The 27851-nt window shown below is 46.2% G+C and overlaps 2 protein-coding genes across 8 annotated transcripts in view; both read right to left on the reverse strand.

Annotated features, from left to right (window-relative positions):
- The window catches only part of GALNT11 (polypeptide N-acetylgalactosaminyltransferase 11), a 37601-nt gene extending 27242 nt beyond the window's left edge, over positions 1-10359 (reverse strand). For 2 of the 7 annotated variants that reach the window (XM_081147010.1, XM_081147007.1), the window contains exon 1: positions 9878-10069. The gene's annotated coding sequence lies outside the window, so the exon portion shown is untranslated. Of the gene's footprint in view, positions 1-9877; positions 10070-10138 lie in introns of those variants that run through there. The other 5 variants (XM_081147012.1, XM_081147011.1, XM_081147006.1 and 2 more) reach the window with 4 other exon arrangements.
- A 1985-nt stretch (positions 10360-12344) lies between these two features.
- Positions 12345-24822, reverse strand: GALNTL5 (polypeptide N-acetylgalactosaminyltransferase like 5). The gene is made up of 8 exons (XM_081147106.1): positions 24528-24822; positions 23356-23476; positions 22113-22279; positions 20972-21094; positions 19432-19681; positions 17448-17565; positions 14812-14961; positions 12345-13998 (listed from the first exon to the last, which is right to left on the reverse strand). The coding sequence occupies exons 1-8, from the start codon at positions 24787-24789 to the stop codon at positions 13822-13824; spliced, it is 1368 nt and encodes a 455-aa protein (XP_081003232.1). The 5' UTR covers positions 24790-24822; the 3' UTR covers positions 12345-13821.
- Positions 24823-27851: the final 3029 nt, after the last annotated feature.

Below are 27851 nucleotides of genomic sequence, written 5' to 3' on the forward strand. Positions count from 1 at the left end.
GGGTGAGGATGAATAGGTGAAGCACAGATTTTATTAGGGCAGTAAAACTATTCTGTATGGTATTAAAGAGATAAATACACAACACTGCTTTTGTCAAAACCCGTAAGCCTTTACCTAACAGTGAACCTTAATGCATGCAAATTTAAAAAATCATTTAAGAGCTCAAGGGACCCTAGAATGAAATGCAAAATGAGAGAAAAAAAAAAAAATGTATTATAAATGTATGAAACAATCTCACTGAAGAGAATAGGGAGAAAAGGTGCTGACTTAATGCTAGAAATAGTTGGGGTCTATTAGACTAACGGCAAATGGAACTGGGCATATGCACTGTATTCTAGCTAATAAAGTTGTTTCCCAAGGAGATATAGGTAAACAGTTCTGAAAACACTGTCTGTACAGTCATGTGGCCACTTAACCACTGGGATACATGCTGAGAAATGCATTGCTAGGCAATTTCATAGTTAAAATGGCCCACACTACCTAAAGCAATATACAGATTTAATGCAAACCCCACCAAAGTCCCAACAGCATTTTTCAAAGAGATAGGAAAAAAAAAATCATCAAATTTGTATGGATCCACAAAATATCCTGAAGAGCCAAAGCAATCCTGGGAGAAAAGAGCAAAGCCGGAGGTATCACACTCCTTGACTTCAAATTATATTACAAAGCTACAATAATCAAAACAGCATGTATTGGCCGAAAAACAGACACACAGACCAATGGAACAGAATTGAGCGCCCAGAAATAAACCCACACATATATGGGCAACTAATTTTCAACAAAGAAGCCAAAAATATACCATGGAGAAAGGAAAGCCTCTTCAATAATAAAGTTTTGGAAAATTGGAAAGCCATATGCAAAATAATGAAAGTATACTGCTATCTTACACCATACATTAAAAATAACTCAAAATGGAGTAAAGACATATGTAAGACCTGAAACAATAAAATACATAGAAGAAAACATAGGTACAAAACTTAGGGACCTTGGTCTCAGAGAGGTTTTTGTGAACTTGACCCCAAAGACAAGAGAAGTGAAAGCAAAAATGCATGAATAGGCCTACATCAAGCTAAAAGGCTTCTGTACAGCAAAAGAAACCCGTCAACAAAAGCAAGAGGCAACCAAGCAAATGGGAGAATGTATTTGCAAACAATACCTCTGATAAAGGGCTAGTATCAAAAATATAAAAGAAAACTTATACAACTCAACAACAAAAAATCCAATTTAAAAAACGGGCAGAGGACCTCAACAGACATTTTCCCAGGAAGACATACAAATGGCCAACAGATATGAGAAGATGCTCCACTTCCCTGACTATAATGGAAATGCAAATCAAAACCACAGTGAAATACCATCTTCACACCTGTTAGAATGGCTATTATCAATAAGACAAGAAATAACAAGAGTTGGAGAGGATGTGGGGAAAGGGAGCCCTTGTACACTGCTGGTGGGAGTGTAAACTGGTGCAGCCACTATGGAAAACAGTGTACGGGGCCTCAAAAACTTAACAGAGCTACCATATGACCCAGAATCCCTGTTCTGGATACCTACTTGAAAACTTTGGAAATGTTTATTCGTAACAATATATGTACCCCTATGTTCACCGCAGCATTATTCACAGTAGAAAGGATGAAACACTGCCATTTGCGACGAGTGTATCACGCTAAGTGAAATAAGTCAGATGGAAGGACAAGAGCCACATGATTTCACTTGTATGTGGGATGTAAAACAGAAAGCAACAAACGAACAAACTCAGGTCCAGGCAACTGTAAGGTGGTTCGCAGGGGGAAGGGAGGTGGGTGAGGCTGAAGAGGGTAAAGGGAATCAAATAGATGGACGCAGGAGACTAGACCTTGGGTGGTGAGCACACAATGCACTATACAGACGATGTGCTATAGAACTGTACACCTGAAACTTACATCATCTTGTTAACCGATGTCACCCTAATAATTTCAATTTTTCTAAAAAGACACGGCAAATATGAGATGCATGAGGCTGCTGCTGGGATAACATGGCACAGTGCTTTTCGGCAAACTTCTCTTTTAATAAGTAGATACAGTGCACTCTAAAATAAGGGCAAAGAGCAGAGTGCAGTAAATGCATCAACCAAACAGCCCTTTATCATCAAGTATCACGTACTGTGTAAATGTATGCGCTGTCCTGCTATAGGGCTGGCAGCGTGGCAGGTTCGTTTACACCAGAATCACCACAAACACGTGAGGAATGAGTTGTGCTATGACGTTACCGAGTATTGTCGGCTCCATTACAACCTTACGGGACCACTTATGGGGGAGCGTTGTCATATATGCAGTCGGTGCTGACAGAAAAGTTGTTATGCAGTGCATGACTGTATACTAGAACGAAGCAATGAAATAAATGGACGGTGGAAGCCAAGTTTCTAACTGTTGGAGAAGGTTACAGAGAAGCAAGGCTAGAATGACCCATGTGGTAATGGATTAGAGTACGAGATATCCGTATAAAGGTGTTCAGCTTAACATGTTAGTTTTAGACAGAGATGGTTACACATATAAGTATTTACATGTAAGTATGAACAAGGGCAAGTATGTACACATATATTTTCTTGCTTGTCAGCTCAGAGGGCCTTGCTCTCTTCTAGAACACGACCGCAGTAACAAAGCACACCTAGTGTCCAAATCTTGGTTTCTAATAGCATAAAAGGATGAATACAAAAGGAACCAAGGCTCCTTGAGGAAATGACCAATTCTAGGACTAGGACAGAAAATATCAAGATGAGCCTGGAACACTTTGTAGTGTTAGAAAGGACGTGCCTCCAAAAAAAAAAACCCCAAAACACAACCACCCTCAAAAGCAACAACGAAACTCCATAATGATGGGGGTATGTCAAAGGAACAGATGGAACCAACTGAAAGAGCTCACAATGGCAATAGCAAAAACAATTTAGGCAATGAAATAAAATGGTATAACCCAAAGCAGAAGTAAATACCCGAGTTCATACCAATATAAATGATTAAATATATAAATAATAAGGTAGAATAGATCTCCTGGCGGAATTCCAAATAATTTATGTAGCTCCTTTGCCCTAGAGAACGTGAAGCGTAACTCCCACCTGTGAAACGTGGGCAGTGCGCAGGGACTTCCTCTCAGACAGCAGAGTAGGAAAAGAGGAAAACAGAGTAACTTTACAGTGGAGAAACCTGACAAACCGCCTCAGCACTGATCAGTTAACATCATGGTGAGAGGATGCAGGGTGTGATGGGAATGACATTTTACTTCTGTGGTTTTCTTCCCCAAAATCCACATTCCCAATATAATACTGAGAAAAATATCAGACAAATCCCAACTGACAGACATGCTATAAAATACCTGGCCACTATTCCTCAAAACTGTCAGGGTCATCAAAAACAAGGGAAGTCTGAGAAACAGGCAAGAAGAGCCTACGAAACCATGATGCTAAACGCAATGCGGTATCCTAGATGGGGGCCCTTCATTTTAGTCTAATGTCCTTCGAACAGAAAAAGGACAGTAGGTGAAAACTAAGGAAATGTGAATAAAGTATGGATGCTGGTTAATAATACATCACTGCTGGGTCATTAATTTTGATAACTGTACCATGCTAACATAAGCTGTTACTAACAAGGGAAACTTGGTATGGGATATATAGAAACTCTCAGCATCTATCTTTGCAATTTTCTGTAAATCTAAAGCTATTCTAAAATAAAAAGTTTATTTTAAAAAATTGGAGGTCAGAAGGAACTTGTTTCGTATTGCTAAAATCATCTAATCCTATATCTGAGATTTGCTTCAAATTAGCCAATAGGTGGTAAGATAGGAGGGGTATAGATGAAAAAAGATTGACCACTAATAGATTTTTTTTTAAATACATTAATATTTCCAGGCTAAATTTTCTATAATAAAACTTTATATATATGTATATCGCCCGACAAATGCTCTTCTGACCATGGCCCTTCTATTAGGGTGCTGGGTTATGTAGGTACAGGGTAGGGCACAAGCAGGTTCACGGTTGTTCGTATGGAAGCTGATGCAGTAAGTAGTAATACCACAATAAACTTTCACACTCACAACTGTAAACCTACCTTTGCCACACCCTGTATGTTGGTTTCTAGGGGCTGTAATGTGCTTACACGATTGAGTCCTCAGCTAATTTTTGTGGGCACTTTTTAAAAAAATTATTATTTTTAAACATATCTTTATTGATTTCAGAGAGAGGAAAGGAGGGGGAGAGAGAGAGATAGAAACATCAATGATGAGTCATTGATCGAGCCCGCAACCCGGGCACGTGCCCTGACCGGGAATCAAACCCCGATCGCCTGGATCCTAGGTCGACGCTCAACCGCTGAGCCACACCCGGCCTCAGCTAATTTTTGTGCATGGACTCAGATTCTGTGGGTTTTGTTTTTCTATATATAAACTCTTTTCTCCTCACTTCTGCTTCCTCCTTGTTAAGTAATACAAGTTTCACTGGAGACTAACTTTTCGACTTAGTCTTTAGATCACAGAATGTTCACGTGGAAATGCATGGTAAAGGGTGTGTAAATGCAGAGAAGTCAGAAGGGTGGACTATGCCAGTGAAGTCAGTCCCCTGGTGCCAAGTCCACACTCCCCATTCTGCTCCAGTGGTTCTCAGCCAGGGGCTGGGATATTTGGCAATGTCTGGGGAAACCTGGCAACCCTCAAGGTCTTTTGGCAATGTCTAGAAATGTTTTTGGTTGTCACAACTTGGGGGATTCTACTAGCATTTCACAGCTAGAGGCCAGCAGTGCTACAATGCATAGGACCATCCCCAGCAACAGAGAATTGTCTGGCCCAAAATATCAACAGTGCCAAACTGAGAGACCCTGTTCTACTCTGTTATGCTGAGGCTGGAAATCTACACATGGCATTTTTTAAACTATCGATAAATGAAAAAACTTAGATAAAGCTTGGAAGTACATATGGAAAAATCTTCAGTGTCAATAATTAGTAAAGACATGCAAATAAAAGTATTTTCTAACTCTTGAATTAACATTTTTAATACTCATTGAAGTACAAGTAGCTAAATGATGCATTTATCAGTGATGAAATTATAAATTGCAGAGCCTTTTTATTTTTATAACCCTCACCCAAGGATATGTTTTTATTGATTTTGGAGAGAGAGAGAGAGAGAGAGAGAGAGAGAGACAAACATTGATGTGAGAGAGAAACATCAATGGGTTGCCTCCCATACAAGCCCCAAAGGGGAAGCAAACCCGCAACCTAGGTATGTGCCCTGACCGGGAATCCAACCCACAACCTTTTTGGTGTACAGGACAATGCTCCAACCAACCGAACCACCCGGCCAGGGCAACTGCAGGGCTATTTTAAAAATCATTTATTTGACAATGGCCCACGAGCCTTAAAAACCTTTGTACCCCTGGTCAGTCATCTCACTTTCTCTAAGAACAAAAATCCCCCCAAAATAATAAATCAGGTGAAAAGCTCAGGCATATCCTAAAGCAAACTCTAAAAAGTACTACAATAAAGACAGAAACAAACTTTACAGAAACAAGTATGGGAGAGAAATTAATTCTGTATGAAAACTTAGAAGAAAATTTCTTATAGAAATTGAGACTTAAGTTTGACTTTAAAGATTAAAACTTCAATGGCCAAATACTGAAATGCTATCTCAAGCAGAAAGCTCTCAAGTCCTGGGAAATTGCACCATGTGTTTGTTTTTAGTTTTCCAAACTGAACAGCAAATAGAATGGCTGGCCTGACGAACACACGTTAGCTGGATGACGCTGACTAACTCTATGCGGACAGGCAGGGGCTCTGACCCTGAGGAGAATTAGCCTGTTCTGCTTGCAAAAGGAGCAGCTGTAAGCAAATATATCTTAGGAAGAAAATTCTAGAAGCAGTGTGTAAAACGTTTGGAACAGAGAAAAAAATCTAAAATCAGGGAGCCCAATAACAAAACTTCCAGTAAGAGGCAATCACGGCTTGACCCAGAGCTGTGGAAGTCAGTGGAGAGGAGGGCCAGAGGCAGAACTGTCTGCACCTGTCAGTTTGACCGGACATGGGACCCTAAGGGAGAAAGGGGGAGTAAAACCACCACCAGCTGTCAGGCCTTAATGACAGGGCGCATGGGGAGAGCAGGTCTGGGAGGGTTAACAGGTGAATTCCGTTTTGGAAATGCTGCATTCAAAAGAACGTTGATATTGCCCACAGCCAGGTGTTCAAATCTAAGCCTCAGGGAGAAGTTAATAATAAACATCAAAATTATGGTTTAAGTGCCATGAACAGAGGAGGGTTTAAGCAATGAAGAGCACAAAATGGATTAGGGAGCAAGCCCTGACCCTGTCCTGTGCAGAAGGAAGAGCCTATGAAGGACCTGGGAGGAATCACGAAGCCCAGCACCTCCAGAGGGTGGTCTGACCAGCAACACCAAGTGTCACAAAGACTTGAGCGAGGGCGAGCCAAGAGAGGCGAGATTGGGGGGAAGGGAGTCATCAGATTTAGCAATCAGTGAGGCGGGTGGGTTTATAAGAAAGTTTTTGTTTTTTTTTTTAAATCACCCAAGGATATTTTTTCCATTGCTTTTCACAGAGAGTGGAAGGGAGAGGGGGAGAGAGAGAAACATAGACATGAGAGACTGGCTGCCTCCCACAGCTCCCTGACCGGGGCCGGGAATCGAGCCTGCAACTGAGGTACGTGCCCTTGGCGAGAGTCGAACCTGGGACCCTTCAGTGCGAGGGCCAGTGCTCTAACCACTGAGCCAAACTGGCCAGGGCAGAAAGCATTTTTAAAATGTGAAGAATGTGGTAGGTAGACAGCCTGGGGGGGGGGGGTCGGCCGGCCGGACCGTCATCCTGTCACGTGAGCCACCCTGTGCTGCAGGTCCGATTCCCAGTCAGGCCACTACCCAGGCTGCAGGCTCCATTTCCGGTCAAGGCACGTGCAGGAGGCAACCAACCCATGTTTCTCTTTCCCTTCCTTTCTCTAAACATATCCTCGGGGGAGGATTAAAAAAAGAGTTAACCATAAATTTATCCTATGACCCAGCAATTCCCACCCCAGAGAAGAGCGACTCTAACGTACCTGTAAACACATTCACAGCAGCCCACAGGTGGGAACCCCCACGCCCATCGACAGGTAGACTGAGACACAAACCGTGATGCAGCTTTGCAGGAGAGTATTATTCAGCCACAAGGAATGAAACCTCACCTGCGCAGTAACACAGGTGGACCTTGAACATTAACCAGCCAGACACAAAAGGGCAAATACTGCGGATTCCACTTCTGGGCTCCAGAACAGGCAAATTTGACAGAACGGGGAGAGGGAAAGGGGGAGTTACTGCTTAATGACTAGTTTGTCTGGGGTGATGAAATAGGAAATACACCGTGGTGATAGTGACAGAGTATTGTACACGTGCTTAATACATCTGAATTGTACACTTACAGTGGTTAAAATTATAAACTTCATGTTACATATATTTTAACAAAATTTTTTTGAAGTTAAAAAGAAAACACACATTTCCCTGGCCGGTGTGGCCCACTGGTTAGAGCATTTAGCTATGCACAGAAGGGTTGTGGGTTCGATTCCCTGTCAAAGGCAGGTACCTGGGCTGCAGGGTTGCTCCCCATCCCCTGGTCAGGGCTCGAGGGGGAAGCAACCAATCCATGTGTCTCTCTCACATCGATGTTTCTCTCTCTCTCCCCCTCCCTGCCTCCCTTCCACTCTCTGAAAAGCAATGGAAAAGTACCCTCGGGTGAGAATTAACAAAAACACACGTAGAAGGCAAATTGCAAGGAACAGCACAGAAACTGTCTAGAGACAATGTGAACTGTGCGGACCGCTCTTTCATGATGGCTCCCTCGAAAAGCTCAATTTATAGGTATGAGGGCAGGTTGTCGGTTTTCTACTTTTCTGAAAGGGGCAGAGCAGATCTCAACACAGGGTATCTCTAGATAAAAGGGAAGCATTGGGAGGGGGAAAAAAGCCTGGTCTAAAACTGTGGCCTGGGGGAGGAGAGCAGTACAGCAGCACCTGGTGGGTGCGCAGGGTATGAACACCCACTCAGTTATGATTTCGTTTTATATTATATTTGGAAAACCAACCAGCTGTTTTCACAATAGAGGTAAAAAAAGACGACATGGGGCCAAATCTTCTTCCATGACAAGAACAGACAAAGCCAGCCCGGTATGAGCGTGTTAACATTCCTCAAAGGGTGAAGTCTATCGTGATTGGGGGGCAGGGGAAGACGACACAGGATTTGAAATTTTTATCTTCATCCAAACAACACCAATTTTAAGAATTCGGGAAATTGTACACCACAAACCACCCAATGTCTTCAACAAGTACAGGATGTCCCTCCAAAATGTACACGTTTTTTGCATACATTTTTAAATAATTATAAAGGCAGTGTTTGTTAAAATACACTCCGTTTTCAAGATTGAGCTGTTTAAAGTGTGTAGCCATTTTCAAGGGACACCCTGTACATAGCAAAATGAAACGGAAAACTTAAGAGGCTCATCAACCAAATGCCATGGGTGTACTGGGTTAAAATCCTAATTGGCACAACTAGCTGTAAATTTTATGTATCCCCACACACAACCAGCAGTAAATTTTATGTACACACAGAGCTATAAATTTTATGTACAGACACACTCAGCTGTAAATTTTATGTACACACGCACACACACCAGCTGTAAATGTTATGCACACACCCAGCTGTAAATGTTACGCACACACCCAGCTGCACACACCCAGCTGTAAATGTTATGCACACACACCCAGCTGTAAATGTTATGCACACACACCCAGCTGTAAATGTTATGCACACACCCAGCTGTAAATGTTATAAACACACACCCAGCTGTAAATGTTATGCACACGCACACACCCAGCTGTAAATGTTATGCACATGCACACCCAGCTGTAAATGTTATGCACACGCACACACCCAGCTGTAAACGTTATGCACACACACCAGCTGTAAACGTTATGCACACACCCAGCTGTAAATGTTATGCACACACCCAGCTGTAAATGTTATAAACACACACCCAGCTGTAAATGTTATAAACACACACCCAGCTGTAAATGTTCTGCACACACCCAGCTGTAAATGTTATAAACACACACCCAGCTGTAAATGTTATGCACACGCACACACCCAGCTGTAAATGTTATGCACACGCACACACCCAGCTGTAAATGTTATGCACACGCACACACCCAGCTGTAAACGTTATGCACACACACTCACACACACCCAGCTGTGTTATGTACACGCACACACCAGCTGTAAACGTTATGCACACACCCAGCTGTAAATGTTATAAACACACACCCAGCTGTAAATGTTATGCACACGCACACACCCAGCTGTAAATGTTATGCACACGCACACACCCAGCTGTAAATGTTATGCACACACACTCACACACACCCAGCTGTGTTATGCACACGCACACCCCCAGCTGTAAATGTTATGCACACGCACACACCCAGCTGTAAATGTTATGCACACGCACACACCCAGCTGTAAATGTTATGCACACACACTCACACACACCCAGCTGTGTTATGCACACGCACACCCCCAGCTGTAAATGTTAGGCACACACACTCACACACACCCAGCTGTGTTATGCACACGCACACCCCCAGCTGTAAATGTTAGGCACACGCGCGCGCACACACACACGCATTTTCCTTCCGTGAGGCTGAGGGAAATGCGGACACCGCCCGGGGGGGGTTCCCACGGGGCGCGTTGCTGGGCTCTCCCAGGTTTTGCTAGAGGTTCCCGCGGTCCCCCCGCTCCGCACCGCACCGCACCGCACCGCACCGCTCGGGCTCGGCCGGCGGCCCCGGCCCCCGCGCGGCCCGCACCCCCCTCCGCGAGCACGGGCCCCACCGGAAGTCACTCGGGGCGGGCGCCGCGGTCCCGGGTCTCCTCAGCCAAGGCCCCGCCGGGAGGGAGAACCGCGTCCGGGTTTGACCCGCCACACGCGCGCCGGACGCCAGGCCCGCGGCTCAGGCCCTGCAGCGGGCGCGGGGCGGCTGCACCCACGGGCCCCTCGCGCGGGGCCGCGCGCCGGAAACGCTCGCCCGCGGCGCTGAGGGGGACGGTGGCTGCGCGGGGACAGACGCCGCCGCCGCGCCGGGCGGTACTCACCCCGGCGCCGGCAAAGCAGGGTCCCGGCCTTCAGGGGCGCGGGCTGTGGCATCGTCCCGCCCGCCACAGCCCGGGTCGCAGCCGCACGAGCCGCCGCGGGGAGGGGGGCGGGGCGGGGCGGCGGCCGCGGGCTCGCCCAGGCCCTGGGGGCGCTCGCCCAGGGGCCGCTCCGCTGCCTGGACTCCCGCGCGCGCGCCGGCCGAAGCCACGTGACGGAGGCCACGCCCCCAGCGCGCCGCGGGTGACGTCACCGCGGCAGGTGCGCGTCGGGACCTTCTCGAGGCCTCGCACGTGGCCGGGGCCGGGGGCGAGGGGCGGGGCCGGGGGCGGGGGCTTGCGCTCTGTCCCCGGCGGTCGCTTTTTTGTTTTTTGGGGTTTTCTCCCCTCTAATAAAAAGCCTCGTCACACACACGGCCTCACACGTGTGAAAAGGTGGCCGACGCCCCCGATGGAGGAAACGCAGGGGGCAGTGCCCAGGTTTCGGCGACGCCTGAGTGATGAAGGTCGGCAGGCCCGGGAGCTGCGCGGAGGCTCCCGCGTGGCCGGGATGCGTGCGGAGGCGGCTCCCGCGTGGAGCACGCGCTGAGTCTCAGGTTACTCAGTAGGCTCCGCCCAGCCTGTTGAGTAACCAAATTCTGCAGCCTGCGGAGACCTGCGACGACACTGAAGCGCCCTTGGCGGGGGCGCCTTGCGGTTAAACCGCGGCTGTTCACGGTTGGGCTGATGAGCTAGCGCGTGGGCCGGGCTGCTGGGGCCCGAGACACAGCTGTCAGATGAAACACAGGCCTGAGATGAACTCCAGATGAAGAGTGATTCTGTAGTGCACGGTCCATGGGCTATACTTATACTAAAGTATTACTGGTTGTCCAAAATTCAACTATCACTGTGCATCCTGTATTTTTTTATTTTTATTTTTTAATTTGCTAAATCTTGCAACCCTAACCTGGGGCAAATTCTAAACCTGTTTTCTCACCAACGAAATGGGGGTAATCAGAACAGGACCTCGCTCCTAAAGTTGTGGGGATGGAAGGAGAGAACCCATGCAGAGTGTCCTTACCAGGTGATGAGCGCGATCAATGTTAGCTCTTAATTATTCCAGGCCAGTGCATCTTAGGATAAGTTCCTAGAAGTACGCCTGAGTTATGTAGAGCTCCCCAGCGTAATTTAAGGTTTGTCTGAGCATTTGATCGTACCGAAAACGGTGTTTTGCGAAAAGCCTTGAGCAGGCTAGCAGGTACTCTACTAGCTGCAGAAGATTTTTAAATTTCCACAAGAAAACCAGAAATTGCCACCTACAGGCAAGTGCAGATTTTCTTCCAGTCACACCAGATAGTGGGATGTTGACTCTGATTTGTTTTCAATTCGAGAGTCGACTGAAACAGTATTCAAGGGGTGGTTGTGTAAGCAACATGCTTTATCCTTTCTAAGACTTACCCATGCTATCTAGACTGAATTAAATTATTCCAAAGCTGACTTAATATTAGGCCCAGGGCTCTAAGAAAAAGAGCAATCCTGTCTCTTTTTTCCCCCCGCAAAGGTGATATTTACAACACCCTTCTTTAGGTTTACTTAAAAAAAAATCCTCAAATTTTAAAACTAGAGAAAAGGTGTTACTTCAAGAAGATGCTCTGTATTTCTACTATAATTCTTTTTTCCTTCTGCTACAGAATTTCTATTTTGTGTTTTACTCTAATTTTAATAAGATTCATGGGTTCATTATAATCAATCTTTTATTACTTTCTAGAAGCAGGTTAAGGTCTAAATATGGGCCAAGAATATAATGATAACACGCTTATTTTGTGCTGCTACATTGACCTTTTAAAGGTTCAGTCAAGTGCCCCGGCCGGTTTGGCTCAGTGGTCAGAGCGTCGGCGTGCTGACTGAAGGGGCCCAGGTTCGATTCTGGCCAAGGGCACTTACCTCCCTTGCAGGCTCGATCCCCGGCAACCAATTGACGTGTCTCTCTCACATCGATGTTTCTCTCTCTCTCTCTCTCCCCCTTTTACTCTGTCTGAAAAGCTAATGGGGAAAAATATCCTCAGGTGAGAATTTAAAATATAAAATAAAATAATAAAATAAAATAAATAAAATAAAATAAATAAAATAATAAAATAAAATATAAAATAAAATAAAATGAAATAAAAGGCTCTATCAAGTTACCCTGGCCATCTATAATATATGAGCACAGGTTTTTTTCCCCATGTCTGTCTTGCAAAAGATTTTATATTTTACTCAACACAAAGGTATAAAGAGATTGTAAACTGGTTTTTTTCTTTACATTGCATACGTATTATCTCAAAGAACACAAGCTCCGTGAACAGAGGGGTGTTGGCACCCTAGCACCTAGGATGACACCTGGCCTGGGATGACCCCTCATTGGTTGATTGAATGAGCATAATAGATGAGTCCCGTTGTTTCTTGCTGTAAAAACCAGCTCATGTCTTCTCCAGCCTAGGCTCTGTTTAGCAATCCTGTCCTAAGTCTTCCCCCCACTCTTACGTACTCCTTTCAATGTATTCCTTCACTTATTTTTTTCATTCTCTTTGTGAATTAAATGCAGGGCATCCCCCGCAAAAAATGTATACACACTTTTTTTCTGACAGTTCAACTGATGTTTCTTTCTTTTCAGATCATTCAGATTGTGTATACATTTTTGGGAGTCACCCTATATATTTCACTTTTTCTAGGCATCTGCACCGGGGTTCAAGACATCCCTTGAACCCGAATGAAGTACTTTAGACATGGGGGCGTGTGTTCACCCAGGATGGGTTTGGAACACAGCCGCCTCCTCCCCGATCCCAGCTGAACAGTTCCCGAGTCCGTCGGAACAGAGGTTGTCAGCGGGGCTCCCAACCTAAGGAGCCTTGGGAGAGCCGTAGGCCAGAGCCTTAGGAGGGCAGGCGTGAAAAAGGCAAAATCAGAAGCGGGGGAGAGGGAGCGTCTCCAAGCGACAGAAAGGCAGATGGGAACAAACAGGAGCTGGACCGGGACACCCAGGCAAGTGGACCAGACATCAGAAACCCAGGAACCCAGCTAAGCAAGGCGTCCATGCCGGAATCGACGTTGGCAGCGAGAAAGGAGTTCAAGCCCGGCTGGCGTGGCTCAGCAGCTGAGCTCTGGCCTCTGCACCAGGAGATCGCAGGTCGATTCCCTGTCAGGGCCCGTGCCCAGGCTGCGGGTGCTGGAGGCAGCCGATCAGCGACTCTCGCCGTTGATGTTTCTCTCTCTCATCTCTCCCTTCCTCTCAATTAGGAGTTCAACTAGGTCGCACCACAGTGGGTATTACCAACCAAGGCTCTCTGTGAACGTCTTCTGAAAAGACGACTGAGCCGGGTCACCTGTCTGGGGTAGGAATAGAGTTAGCAAAGGCTCCAAGAGTGGGGCAGCCCCTGTGGTCTACTGGGACTAGGTGAGTTTCACTAACAATTGGAGATAATTATATGACAGAGTCTTAGCTGTGTGACCAGCATACACTTCTAATGTTCAAGGTCTCGGCCTCCCCAGAAATTTAGTGGCAGATGAGTAGCAAAGTATTAAAGGCCGTCACTGAAAGAGGAGAGGAAAGTCAGTCCTGTCCTAGACCATTCTGGTTGTATTTCCCATTGCATTTCACACGATGCCATGTGGGCCACGCTCGGGTTCGTCTCTGTGTTGAAGGATTTGGGGGACTTTTTAACCTCTTCTTAGTGAAAATGATTTGGCCTTGGTTTCCTGCCATTGGACATCTCCAGTTCCGGGAAGACTGTATCCAGATACCACTGGAATGACTTGCAACCCAGTCGCTTCCTTAACTCAACGCGCTCGCTTATGTTTCCATAGGGAATGGATTTCAGACCAGGCCTTCCTAAAAAATACTGCTCCTGAATGGAAACAGAGAGTTTCATTAAACCAAACCAGTCTCCGGTCATCAAATCATGACATCGTATGAACTTAAAAACAAAACAAAAGAAGACCTCCTGCCCGGCTGGCGTGGCTCAGTGGTTGAGTGTTGACCCATGAACCAGGAGGTCAAGATTCGATTCCCGGTCAGGGCACATGCCCAGGTTGTGGGCTCCATCCCCAGTCAGGGGCGTGCAGGAGGCAGCCGATCAATGACTCTCATCATCGATGTTTCTCTCTCTCTCCCTCTCCCTTCCTCTCTCTGAAATCAATAAAAGATATATATTTTAATATAAATAAATAAATAAAAAATAGCCCGGCCGGGCGTGGCTCAGCGGTTGAGCATCGACCTAGGATCCAGGCGATCGGGGTTCGATTCCCAGTCGGGGCACATGCCTGGGTTGCTGGCTAGCCGATCCATGACTTTCATCATTGATGTTTCTATCTCTGTCTCTCCCTCTCCTTTCCTCTCTCTGAAATCAATAAAGATATATTTTTAAAAAAATAAAAAAATAAAAATAAAGGTTGCCTGTGGGGATGGGAGCAGGGAGAGGTGTTGGCTTCGGAGGGACAGTCCTTAGGGTGGGGGGCAACAGGCCTAAGCAAAAACAAAACAAAACAAAACAAGAAACGTGTGTTGGTCGATTCGCTTCCGAGCAACGTGAGTTTCCCTAGAAATGAAAAAGTCTCGAGGAAAACAGGGAAGAGCACCCCTCGCTGTCCGCCAGGGTGGCAGCGGCCTCGGGGAGCAAGGCCCGCTGTGCGCCCCCCCGCAGGCCAGACACGCGCCCTACCTTGTATTCGTCCAGCCAGACGTGCACGACCCTGAGGCTGTTGTGCACCAGGGCTCGGACGCTTTCAGTTCTGTTCCTGGTGCTCCGTTTGTTGATGTGTCCGACCCGAGAGCAGGGCATCATGAAGAGCTGGCCCCCGCACATCCAGATCTAGGCACAGGGAAGACAGACGACATGTTCGCGTGCGTTGGCCCGTAGCAGGCGACCGCTGGGTTTTTAATTTTTTTTTTTATACAAACGTAGCACTAGCTCGCGGTGATTAGTTTCGTGCTTCATTCAACCCTCAGAGCAGCCCTATGGTGTGGATACCGCGAGCGTCCCCATTTTACAGATGGAGGAATGAACGCCTGGACTGGCTAAGCCGCGTGCCCAGTGACACAGGGCCAGTGCGTGGGGAGCACAGGACCCCGGCTCGGGGACCCCGGCCCCCCGCCGGTGCCCGCATGCTAGGTGATCCCGCCTCTCTCCTGCGTGACCAGTTCTGAGGCTGATTGTACGTGAGAAGTGGCATGATAAATTTGTCTTAAAACAGTCTCATGTAAGCCCTGGCCCGCATGGCTCAGTGGTTAGAGCATCGGCCCTCGAACCCAAAGGGTCACGGGTTCGAGTCCCCGTCAAGGGTGAGCACCCGGGTGGCAGGCCCCAGCCCCAGCCCCAGCCGGGGCTCGTATGGGAGACACAGCCAATCCGTGTGTCTCTCTCACGTCGATGTTTCTCTCTCTCTCTTTCTCTGAAAAGCAATGGAAAAAATATCCTCAAGGGAGGATTTAAAAAAAAAAAGTCAGAAAAAGGAAAACACGGAAAAGAAATATAGTAAACAATTTAACACGCGCTAAGATAACACGAGACTCCAAGTGTGAGCTCTGCGGAGTCATGACTTAGAGTACACGGAACAGATGGTAAAATGTACACTCGGACAGTAACGGCTGTCACTTATTAATCGGCTCCCATAAAGTCACCAACTGAGCCGTTTTCTCGACACTAACTTTCTTGGTTGGGCAAAGAGACAAGCGAGACAGACTAAAGTGAGGAAAGAGAGCGTTAAGAGGGACAGTAGTGAGCTGACAGCCTAGATTTGTGTGCGAAAATCTATTACGAAAATCTACTAGTTTAGTAAAAAGCAAATACCTATGATAAACATGATAAACATTCGAATAGGACCTTATATTTTCGTTGGACTCTCGGGGAATATCTACCTTGTACTTCATTCTTACCCCAATTATTTCATTCAGTCTCACAAAATCCTGAGAGTGGCATTTGTATTTATTCCTACTTAACAGGTGAGGAAACTGAGACTAGAAAAGTTAATGACTTGCCAGGGATCTTACAGAGGTGCCGCTGGCACTCATTCTAAGATTCACTATCACAGGATTTCTTTTTTTTTTTTAATTCTATTTTTATTTATTTTAATATATCTTTATTGATTTCAGGGAGAGGAAAGGAGAGGGGAAGAGAGAGACAGAAACATCAATGATGACAGAGTCATTGATCGAGCCCGTAACCCCGGGCATGTGCCCTGACGGGGAATCGAACCCCGATCGCCTGGATCCCAGGTCGACGCTCAACCGCTGAGCCACGCCCGGCCGGCCTATCACAGGATTCCTTAAAAGCTGAATCTATTTTTGCCTGGCTGGTGTTGCTCACTGGGTGAGTGTCCACCCCTGAACCAAGGGGTCACCAGTTTTGATTCCCAGTCCGGGCACGTGCCCCAGTCCCCAGCAGGAGGCAGCCAATTGATGATGTTTCTCTCTCATGGTGTTTCTCTCTCTCTCTCCCTCTCCCTGCCTCTCTCTCTAAAAAATCAATAAAAACATTTTTTTTTTTTTTAAATCTGTTTTTAGTAACTTAGATAGAATTCACATACCTCAAGAAATCACTCTTTTAAAGCATAGAATTTAGGGATTTTCAGTCTTTCCTCAAGACTGTGCCACCACCGCCATTAATTCCAGCACATTTGCACCCCCCCATGAGGACACCGGGCACCCGCTGGCAGTCGCTTTTTCCCCTCCAGCCCCTGGCCACCATGAATCTACTTTCTGCTTTCACGGATCCGCTTGTTCTGGGTGTTTCATGCGGACGGGCTCATAGACGCTTTGAGCGGCCCTGTGCCTGGCTCCGTCCACTTCCCGCAACGTTCCCACGTTTCATCCGTGTCGCAGCAAGTATCCCGGGATTTACGGGCGAGGAGACAACTCCGGCATCCTCTCCTGAGTCCTCCCGTTTTGCAGATAGAGAAGCTAAGACCCAAGGAAGCTCTTACATATTTAGTGGCATCCAGGTCCCCCTACCCGCCTAATCCGGTGCGATTTCCAACACACTACAACTACCGAGACGGTCAGCAGAATTCAAAAGAGGTTCCCCAATAGAGAAAACGGCCTGCTAATGTGATAGGCCGCACATCGGAGATAACACGGTGGGAAAACCTGATATTTTATGAAATGTCTTCCATTTTTTTTTGCAAGGAGTCCCATAAATCGTTGTTTTTCGTGGGACACCGGAATGGTACCAGACACTCACGGAGAAAAATAGCGTAATTGCCACAGCAGGTGACACGACTTAAAGGTCGATTTCGCTTTGTGTGTACAAAGGGAACTGTTTCTAAAAAACACACAAAAACCCCACAAAATGTGAATTACCCTTAGTGAAAGCTCCACGTTTTCTCCCCCCCAGTAGTTCATTTCCTTGTCGTACTGTCCAATCTCGTAAAAATAATGCCGATGGATAGCAAAAATCCCTCCGGACATCGCAGGGGACCTGGAAAGGACACAGAAATAGTAGGTTGATTCTACAGACTCCATAATGATGGGCTTTTTTGCCAAAATTATATCCAATAGTAATGATGACACAGTTAAAAACTAGAAAACAACCATATTAACTAAGTCAAAATTATCTTAATATTTAAGTACGTGAAATATACTAAGTTAAAACCGAAACTACCAAAAAGTAGGCAATAACGCTTACTTAGCTCTTCCCAAATTATGCGAGCAATACCCAGGGCGGGGTAAAAGTAGGTTTACAGTTGTTCGTATAGAAAATAATATAATAATTGCCCTGGCTGGCCTGGCTCAGCGGTTAGAGCCTCGGCCCTCGGACTGAAGGGTCCCAGGTTCAGTTCCAGCCAAGGGCACCTGGGTGGCAGGCTCGGGGCGCCTGCAGGAGGCAACCAATCGATGTCTCTCTCACATCGATGTTTCTCTCTCTCTCTCCCCCTTCCACTATTTCTGAAAAGCAATGGAAAAAATCTCGGGTGCAGATTAAAATAATAAATAATAATATAGTAATTAATAAATAACAATACAAGAATATACTCACAACTGTAAGCCTACTATTGCCCCGCCCTGTATTCTAAGTGTTGTCTGGGTCAGAGGGAAAATTATCTTTAGAGTGCGTTTCCCGCAGGGATGACGACTGAATTGGGTCCTAGAATTCAGAGATTCCTCCTTATTAAGGGCATTAAGCGAACGGTCATATTTACTTAGAGGAAAAACCACCACGTGACAAAGCATTTTTTGTGCGTGTCCCTCAATAGCAGAGCCCATAAACACCAAAGTAAATTGTTTGACAGTAATTACCTGTTCGTTCATTCATTCGTTGGTACAATCAACTATCTATTAAGCATCTATAACATGTTAGGGATAAATTAGTGAGTCAACAGCCCGGCCGGCGTGGCTCAGTGGTTGAGCGTTGACCTCTGAACCAGGAGGTCAGGGTTCGATTCCCGGTCGGGGCACGTGCCCTGGTTGTGGGCTCGATCCCCAGTAGGGAGCGTGCAGGAGGCAGCCGATCAATGACTCTCATCATTAATGTGTCTATCTCTCCCTCTCTTTTCCTCTCTCTCAAATCAATTAAAAAAAAAATTAAAAAAAGAAGAAAAGTGAGCTTGGTGTCAAAAGTTATCAGTAAATGGGGAAAGGGACCTGAAAGACGTCTCTTCGGAAACAACCTCACCTGCCCTTAAAAGTCACAATATTCAAATTGAAATCACACGCGTACAGTTTCCCAGACCAATAACCCAGAACAATCATGCTCACCTCAACCTATAAAGTTACAGATGGAAGCCCCTGGATAAATATTTTAGAAACGAATGCGGCAGACGCCTACTTTTTCTATCCACAGCGCTGGCATTTCGCCCATCGATCAGCCTGTACAACTGCCTCCCGAGAACCAAGTCCACAAGCTGAAGAATGTTTGGTGGGAGGAACTCAAAACCTACCCAAATCTACTATTATGTAGACTTTTATTTTTCTTTATTTTTCTTTTATTTTTTTTTATTTCAGAGAGAGGAAGGGAGAGGGAGAGAGAGGTAGAAACATCCAGGATGAGAGTCATTGATCGGCTGCCTCCTGCTCGCCCCCGACTGGGGATCAAACCCGGAACCCGGGCCTGTGCCCTGACCGGGAATTGAACCTTCACCTCCTGGTTCACAGGTTGACATGCAACCCCTGAGCCACTCCGGATGGGCCATTACATAGACTTTTAGAAACAAAATGAGTAACTTTCAGAAACAAGACAAATAACAATAGAGCATTAAGCCCCCCAAGTGGAAGAAATAATCTCTGAAGACTTCTTCCCCCAAGTACCAGGACGCCTAGGTGATTTCCCCACAGTAAGACATCTCACCGGATGGGCGCCGTGGGGCCTTCTGGGCCTTCCATCTCGTAAGAGAAAACGTTGTCCCATTTAAATTGTAGATTCCAGTTGAAAATTCCTCTCACCATGGGGGAGGGTTGGTATTTCAGCGTCACGCGGTCGATGGAGTCCAGCATGGGACACACCACCGTTCTGCGGTCCTTGGCGATGGCAGACAGCAGGGGCTGCAGCCACTTTTTGTTCACCTCGCAGTGGCTGTCCAGGAACACCAAGACGTCCCCTGCGGAGGCAAGCACGGGCTCGTCCGTATGGATGACACACCTGACGGCCCAAGTCAGAGCCCAACGCAGTCGATTTGTGGAGCATTTGCCATGCGTCTGGCTCTCAAGGTGCCTTCAGTCCCCCGGGGGGGGGGGGGGCAGAGAGACACATACATTATTTTGAGCTTAAAAATGTGGGACACCGTGCGCTACGGATACGCAGAAGGAGCCAGTGAATTGCGGGTTAGAGAGGAGGTTTGGCAAAGACCCTAAAGAAGCAGGTAAAACTGAGCTAGCCGGCAATTAAAAAATACTTTAGCCCGGCGGGTGTGGCTCAGCGGTTGAGCATCGGCCTATGAACCAGGTGGTCAGGGTTCGATTCCCGGTCAGGGCCCAGGCCCGGGTTGTGGGCTCGATCCCCAGCCGGGGGCCGTGCAAGAGGCAGCCGATCAATGACTCTCATCATGGATGTTTCTACCTCTCTCTCCCTCTCCCTTCCTCTCAGAAATCAATAAAGACATATTTTAAATTAAAAAAAAATTTTTTTAGCTTGCTTTTAACCGATCAACTCAATTGAGAAATGTTTATTGTGAGGATACCTTCTCTGGAGTTTACTTCGGGATGCAAAGAGGCATCATTAGTTTTGCCTTTGAGTTCAAGCTTTAATGGGGATCTAGTCTGCTTAGAGAACATGGGGAACAACCGGCACCCCCGAAGGAGAGGGCACGTGCTTGGAAATACCCAGGGCAGGCGAGTCCCTAGGGGAAGGGCCCGCTTGCACCCTGGATTGATCTCCTTCATTGGTGCAGCCTTTTTGAGGATAATTTGGCAGCACCCATCACCATTTAAAATAAGAATTCCCTTTTGGCCAGAATTTCTACTTTTAGCAATTTATCCCATTAGCACAAGCACACCTGTGCAGGAAGATATACATACGAGAACCGTCGGTGCGACCTTTATTTATTATTTATTTTTTTGGTGATCGTAGGCAACCAATGGATGTGTCTCTCTCACATCGACGTTTCCCTCTCTCTCGCTCTCCCACTCTCTCTAAAAATCAATGGAAAATATATCCTCGGGTAAAGAGTAACAACAACAAAATATGATCTTCCATTCGAAATAACAAACCGACATTCTGAAGCAGTGACGTTTTAGAATCAAAAGAAAATTAAATTCTTGTCCGGCTCAGACACAGGTCCAGTTGTGTCTGTTCAGGCCCGTGGAGGCCTGGAGGGCCCCTGGGAGGCGGCGCCTGGGAGGCAGGAGGCGTCTGTGACGACGCTGGGGGCGTCCCCGGGAAACGCTCCTACCTGAAGCGCGGGCCGCCCCGATCAGCCTGGCTCGAATCAGCCCCTGTCTCTTTTTGTTTCTTATGACTTTTATCTTCCCCCGGAAGATTTCCAGGTGATGGTCTAGTTTGTCTTTCAGATCATCTGGGGGGGGGGGGAGAAAAAAATCCAAGGCTTGACAATGTATAAACGATATGCTGCGGACATTAGAACAGTTGAGCGCAATTTTGCTGGATTCCTAAAAACCATGCTAATAATCCGCGGAGGTTCTCAGGTGAGGGGAAAAATTCGTCTATGTGAGGGCTGTCTCAGCACAGAAACCAACCGGAAATATTCCTCTGTTTCTAGTGAAATACCTCTATTTTAAATGTTTTTATTGATTTCCAAGAGAGGAAGAGAGCGGGGAGAGAGAGAGAAACATCAATGATGAGAGTCATTGATCGGCCGCCTCCTACACGCCCCCCACTGGGGATCGAGCCCGCACCCCGGGCCTGTGCATCGAACCTCGACCTCCTGGATCCTAGGCCGCTGCTCAGCCGCTGAGCCAGGCCGGCCGGGCATATCACAATCCTTTAAACCCCTGCGCAATTAGTTTTCTTTCATGGAATAATCGGCATCGTGTCTCTCCCCTGCTTTATGCCTGTGAGAGCTCCCCATTTTCTACAGATAAAACCCAAGCGATGCCCTGCACGAGCGGTTGCCTTCTTAGATCTGCTTTTACGTCCGCTCTTCCCCGCGGCTCTGTGCTCACACGTAGACTACAGAAACCGCAGAAGTGGCCCAAGCTCCCCATGTTTTCTCTCGCCCCTGGGCCTCTTCGATGCTTATTTCCTCTGGAATCTTCCTCTCCGTCTAGATAACTCCAACCTGCCCTTCAGACCTCGGTGCAAGGATGTCCCTTCTTGCTGAACGTCGCCAGTGATCTCTAAGGGCCAGGTGGCGCCCCCACGTTTCCCCCGTGGAAGCACTAACCACCCCGTCTGCCCAAAACCGGGAGGACAGGGACCAGCTCCTGCACCCCCATCAGCGCGGCAATGGCACCCAGCTCGGTGCCTGCGTCCGCGCCACCCAAAGCTGGTCTCTGTGTAAAACAACTCACACGCGACCAGAGATAGCTCGGCCTCCCAAGGAGGTTGGGCAGGTTATCAGCGTCCCGTCTTACCAAAGTCGCTCATGTCATCTACCAAAATAATTTCTTCGAGGATTTTGTGTGGTGTGAGGCTGATGACACTGGACACAGTCCGAAACAAGGCATTAAATTCTTCGTTGTGGAAACAAATGACGACGCTGGCAGTGGGCAGTTTGGTTGGGTATTGTTTTTTAAGACACCTGCAGGCACAAATAAGAGGGGGAGAAATGATTCATGTTTTGGGATCTCAGATCCCTGGTTTCAAACTATGTTACAAAGCTACGGTAACCAAAACGGCATGGTACTGGCATAAAAACAGACGTGTAGATCAATGGAACAGAAGAGAGAGGCCAGAAATAAGCCCATAAATATGTGGTCAATTAATATATATATGTAAAGTTCCATTAAAAAAATGGAATCAGCCTGGCTGGTTTGGCTCAGTGGTTAGTGTTGGCCCAAGGACCGAAGGGTCACGGGTTCGATTTCCGGTCAAGGGCATGCACCTGGGTGGCAGGTTCAGGTTCAATCCCTGGCTCTGGTCATGGCCTGTGCTAGAGGCAACCAATTGACGTGTCTCTCTCACATCGATGTTTCCCCCCCCCCCCTCCGCTCCACTATCTCTAAAAAAATCAATGGGAAAAAAAATATCCTCAGGTGAGGATTAATAAAAAATAAATTAAAAAAATGGAAACATACAAAGAAGGAAATCTTGCCATTTGCAGTGTGGAGGGACCTTGAGGGCATTATGCTCAGTACAATAAGACATGTTGTATCTATGACTTATTTGTCTTTGACAAATCTGTATGATCTCACTGACTTGTGGAATCTAAAAGAACAAAAACAAAAACAAAAACAGTAGCAATTTCCATACCCCCCCCCAGAAAAAAACCCGGAGCTCCTAGATACAGAAAATAGATTGGTGGTTGCCAGAGGCAGAGGGGAGATGAAATGGGGGGGGCTCAAAAGATACAAACTTTCAGTTATAAAATAACTAAGTCCTGGGATGTAATGCACAGCTTGGCGACTATAGTTAATAACACTGTATGTTGCATGTTTAAAAGCTGCCAGGAGAGAAGATCTTAAATGTTCTCATCACAAGAAAAAAAAGATGTTTTGTAACTATGTATGGTGACCAGTGTTAACTAGATTTATTGTGGCGATTATTTTACAATATATGCTAATATCAATTCATTATGTTGTACACCTGAAACTAATATAATGTTATATGTCAATTATATCTCAATCCAAACAAAACAAAAAAAAGAGAGAAACATACATTTTATTCCTGGAATCTGGCACATCTCTCTTGATGCCCAACCTTTTACTGAGAACAGTATTAAATCCATACGTGAGAAATCCTAAAAGAAGTTCTGGGTCTGTATGGTTAAAGTTTTTACCTGCAAGAAAAGGTAATTAGGCTCACTAAGTACTGGCTTACTACCATCACTTTGATACAGGGGTGATGTTTTTAACTGTACCTAGTACAATTTATTTTTGTGAAAAACAGAAAGCTATCTGAAACAAGTATAACAAACTATATTTTTAAATTGTAAAATTCAAGTGCTAAATACATACTACACCTGTTTTATTATTTTCCGTATAGAGTATATAAAAACATTTCATACTTTAAAAAGTGAGTTGTCCTGAAAAGGACACTCTCTCGCCCTTCCAAATAGTAAATACAGGGTGTCCCCCAAAAATGTATATGCACTTTGAATGGTTATAAAGTCAGTGTTTATTGACATACAGCTCATTTTCAAAATTTAAAAGAATCTGCAGAAATGAACTTTTTTTTCTTTTTTGGTCAACGTCTGTTTTCAAACCAATGACCAGTCTGGTCCAGGCCCTGCTGAGAACACGAAGCGATGGAACCGCAAACATCAAGGATCATTTCGTGCGGTATTTGTGGGCCCTCAATTTGTCGACTGTTGCCGGGTTTTGTACCATAAACTTTATCTTTTAAGTATCCCCATTTAAAAAAAAAAAAAATCCAGTGGCACTTTAGGATAAGTTTTTTTTGTTCAACGCTTAGTCTGGCTTCACCCATTATTTCAAATCATTTAAATCCGGAAAGGAGTGAAAATTAAGTGGGTTATCAGCTGTAAAAGAGCAAATACAGCCCTGGCCAGTTGCTCAGTTGGAGCTTCGCCCAGCGACCTGGAGGGTCCCAGGTTCGATTCCTGCTCAGGGCACGTATGTCGGTCACAGGCCCCACCCCTGGCCTCATTCAGGGTGGGCGGGGGAGGCACCCAATCCATGTGTTTCTCGCACATCGATATTTCTCTCTCTCTCTCTTTCCCTTTCATCCTCTCTGAAAATCAATGGAAAAAATATTCTCCGTGAGGCTTAAAAAACAACAAAAAAAGTGTGTGTACTTTTTTGGGGACACCCTCTACATGGCATATTTTCCCCTGAAAATGGCTAACAGAGAAAAATGAAAATACTTACCTAATTTTAAATGTAGATTCAGTTTTTCAGTTCCATATCTGTCAGGTCTTTCAAATATTACGCGTTCTCCTGGTATGTTCCCTGAGCCGTGGATAATCTGCCGTTGCAGCCTTGTTTCAAGGTACCAAATGGATGCAGACTTCTGGGTTCCCTTCCCCACGCTGCTCACTTGGTAGTGGTATAAAGGTACATATAACAGAGCCAACAAGACCCCGAATGTCAAGGTCCCGTAGAGCAAACACTGGATTGTGACATTTCCCATCGTAAGCCTAGCATTTTTGAGGGTCCATGTTTTAATTTCCTAAATAAGAAGGATTTGAGAGAAGCTACATTAGACAGCCCGGTGGTGTGCAGTGGCCACCTCCTTGGCGGAAATGCTATTTTCAGTGTCTTAAAGCAATCATCTTGCTCTCAGTGCTGATCGTGCGTTTGGATACAATAGTATCCTTTTTCTGTTACCAACAACACTTGAAACTGATATTCATAAGATTCAGTAACAACCAAATGTATAACATGCTTATAAAACGTACAGTATCATTTAAATTTTTAATAATATGTTTTTATTGGTTTTTAGAGAGAGAGTTAGAAACATCGATCGGCCGCCTCCTGCACGCCCCCTGCTAGGGATCGAGCCTGAAACCCAGGCCTGTGCCCTGCCTGGGAATCGAACCCGCAACCTCCTGGTGCACAGGACAATGCTCAGCCACAGAGCCACTCCAGCCAGGCCGTATAATATCATTTAAAGTGACTGGTCCATACTCCTGAGCATATAGCTAATAGAAATAATGTGAGAGAAGGGTTTCTCATCCCTTATATACCCTCTTAGTGTATATATGGGATTATATATACCCATCTATAATCCATCTTGGGGCATACTATTTTTAAAATCTGATTTACCACCAATCGGACTGTTAAAAACATAAACATACAATACCGCACGCTGGGGGGGGGGGGAATGGGCAATGAAAACCGTGGCCCACCACTGACGGGACTGTGAAATGGTACAACTGTTTTGGCAGCGTCTAATTACGTTGAATTTATATGCACGGAATATATCCCGAGGAATATTCCTTGAGGAGGCTCTCATGAGACGTGTACCAGCACGTTTATTGAAATCACGTTTGGAATAGAAACGGGGCACAGCTTATGTTCCTCCCCGCCCGACGACTGATCAAGGGAGGCGGTTCCATCAATACTGGAAATGAGCCCGGCCGGCGTGGCTCAGTGGTTGAGCATCGACCTAGGATCCAGGCGATCGGGGTTCGATTCCCGGTCAGGGCACATGCCCGGGTTGCGGGCTCGATCCCCAGCGGGGGGCGTGCAGGAGGCAGCCGATCAATAACTCTCTCATCATTGATGTTTCTCTCTCTCTCTCCCTTTCCCTTCCTCTCTCTGAAGTCAATAAAAATATGTTTTTTAAAAAAATACCAGAAACGAACCAGCTCCATGTGTTAACATTGTAAAACCTCAGCAAACAATGTTGCCCCAATGAACAGATAGTACCCTGTCTTGCTTCCCATAAACGTTTGGAAAACATGAGAAGCAGTGCAATTGTTTATGGCAACACCATACACAGCAAAGGATGGGGAAACTCTGTGCATGCAAATTGGGGGGCGTGGGGTACAGGGAAGGAAAATGAGCTCTCCTAATGCTTTTTAAAAAAAAAAAAAGTCTGAGCCCTGTCTAGGTCGTTCAGTCGGTCAGAGCGCCGTCCTGATACTCCAAGGTTGCATTTGTCTGGAATATGTCATCGCCCCCCCCATTCGCACCCCACCCTCACTCCCAACACACACAGAAAACCTCTCCTACCAAAACGACAGATCCAGGAGGTCTGGGATCAGCTTTTCAACGTGGTTTCTTCAGAAGAAAATCATGCTCAACTATTTTCTTCTCTAAAATATGTGGACTTCACATGCTGGGAAAATACAGAATTTGTAAAACATATTTCAGCGATAAAGTGTATGTATAACAAACGAAATTTTAAATGCATTTTTTTTTTAAAAAAAGCGTTTTAACACGCACGTGCATGCACGCTTGCACACGCACCCACCCAAAACCCTAAGCTAAGTCTGGATACAGTCAATGAGTTTGTTTTAAAATCCGGGCCTCTAGCCCTGGCAGGTTCGGCTCCGTGGTTAGAGTGCAGGCCTGAGGACTGACGGGTCCTGGGTTTGATTCCCGCCGAAGGCACTTACCTCCCTTGCAGGCTCCATCCCCGGCCCCCCCCCCCAGGGCTCACGGTGGGAGCAACCAATGAATAAAATATCCTCCAGTGAGGATTTAAAAAAAAAACAAAAAATGTGAGTCTTTAGAGTCAGGACAACACCGTCATGTTTTAGATGACATCACGACTCATTTTTCTGTAAAGCCTCAGCATTTGTAACCCCTCGCTTGCCTCGGACAATCTTAATACTGATCTCCACACAAGACCTCTGGCTTTCTGACACCACGAAGAGCCTTTTTTTTTTTCCTATTTAATTTCTTTGGAGTAAATAACACCTTCATTTAGTATAAATCTTAAGCAGCACAAAGGGGTGAGTATATCTTGAAAACTGGCCCTGGTTTTCAAGAACTCAGGTCGCTGTGAACACCCGGTCCACCTCTCTAGGGTGGCGATGACGCCTTTAAAAAAAATCACATCTAAAAAAAAAAATTTAAAAAAATTAAAAATAAATAAATAAATAAATAAATTTAAAAAATCAGATCTTCCTAAGCCCTCAAGCCCAGAGTCAGGGTCTTGGAGAGATTAAGCGACTGAATGAGCGGTTTCCACCGATAGCCCGGGTGCGGCTCCCAGCTCACTCACCTACCTCAGAGGCCGCTTCTCTGGCTGCTTCGTAACCGATGTGTTTCCTAAGCTGAGTCATAGGCGGAACGAGGCAGGAATGTGCGCTGGATGGTCTGAAATGTGGAATTATTTTCTGAATGGCTGACTCTGCGGTGCCTGGATTCTGAGCCAGCACTTGCCTGGCCTGGGCCATCCGGTCTCACAAAGGCCCCGTGACATCACACAGGGTGTCCCAGCCCCCGGGGCCCTGCCTGGGAGCTCGGACCAGCAGGTGGAATCCAGGACTTGCCGAGTGCGAAGGGTCCTTGGAGAAAGTCTTAGATTCCTCACCGCCCCCCCCCACCCGCTGAGGAAATGGGAAAATGGAAATCCTAGCCTTCTCTACATTTTTAACACTTTTTCTTTTTTTAAAATTATTTGAGAGAGAGAGGAAAGGTGTGTGTGGGGGGGAGATCGAAACATCGATTTGCTGTTCCATTTAAGGATGCGCTCCTCGGCTGAGTCTTGTACGTGTCTTGACCGAGGGTCAAACCCCC

This window comes from Miniopterus schreibersii (genome assembly GCF_964146895.1).
Source record: "Miniopterus schreibersii genome assembly, chromosome: 9".
Taxonomy (NCBI): domain Eukaryota; kingdom Metazoa; phylum Chordata; class Mammalia; order Chiroptera; family Miniopteridae; genus Miniopterus; species Miniopterus schreibersii.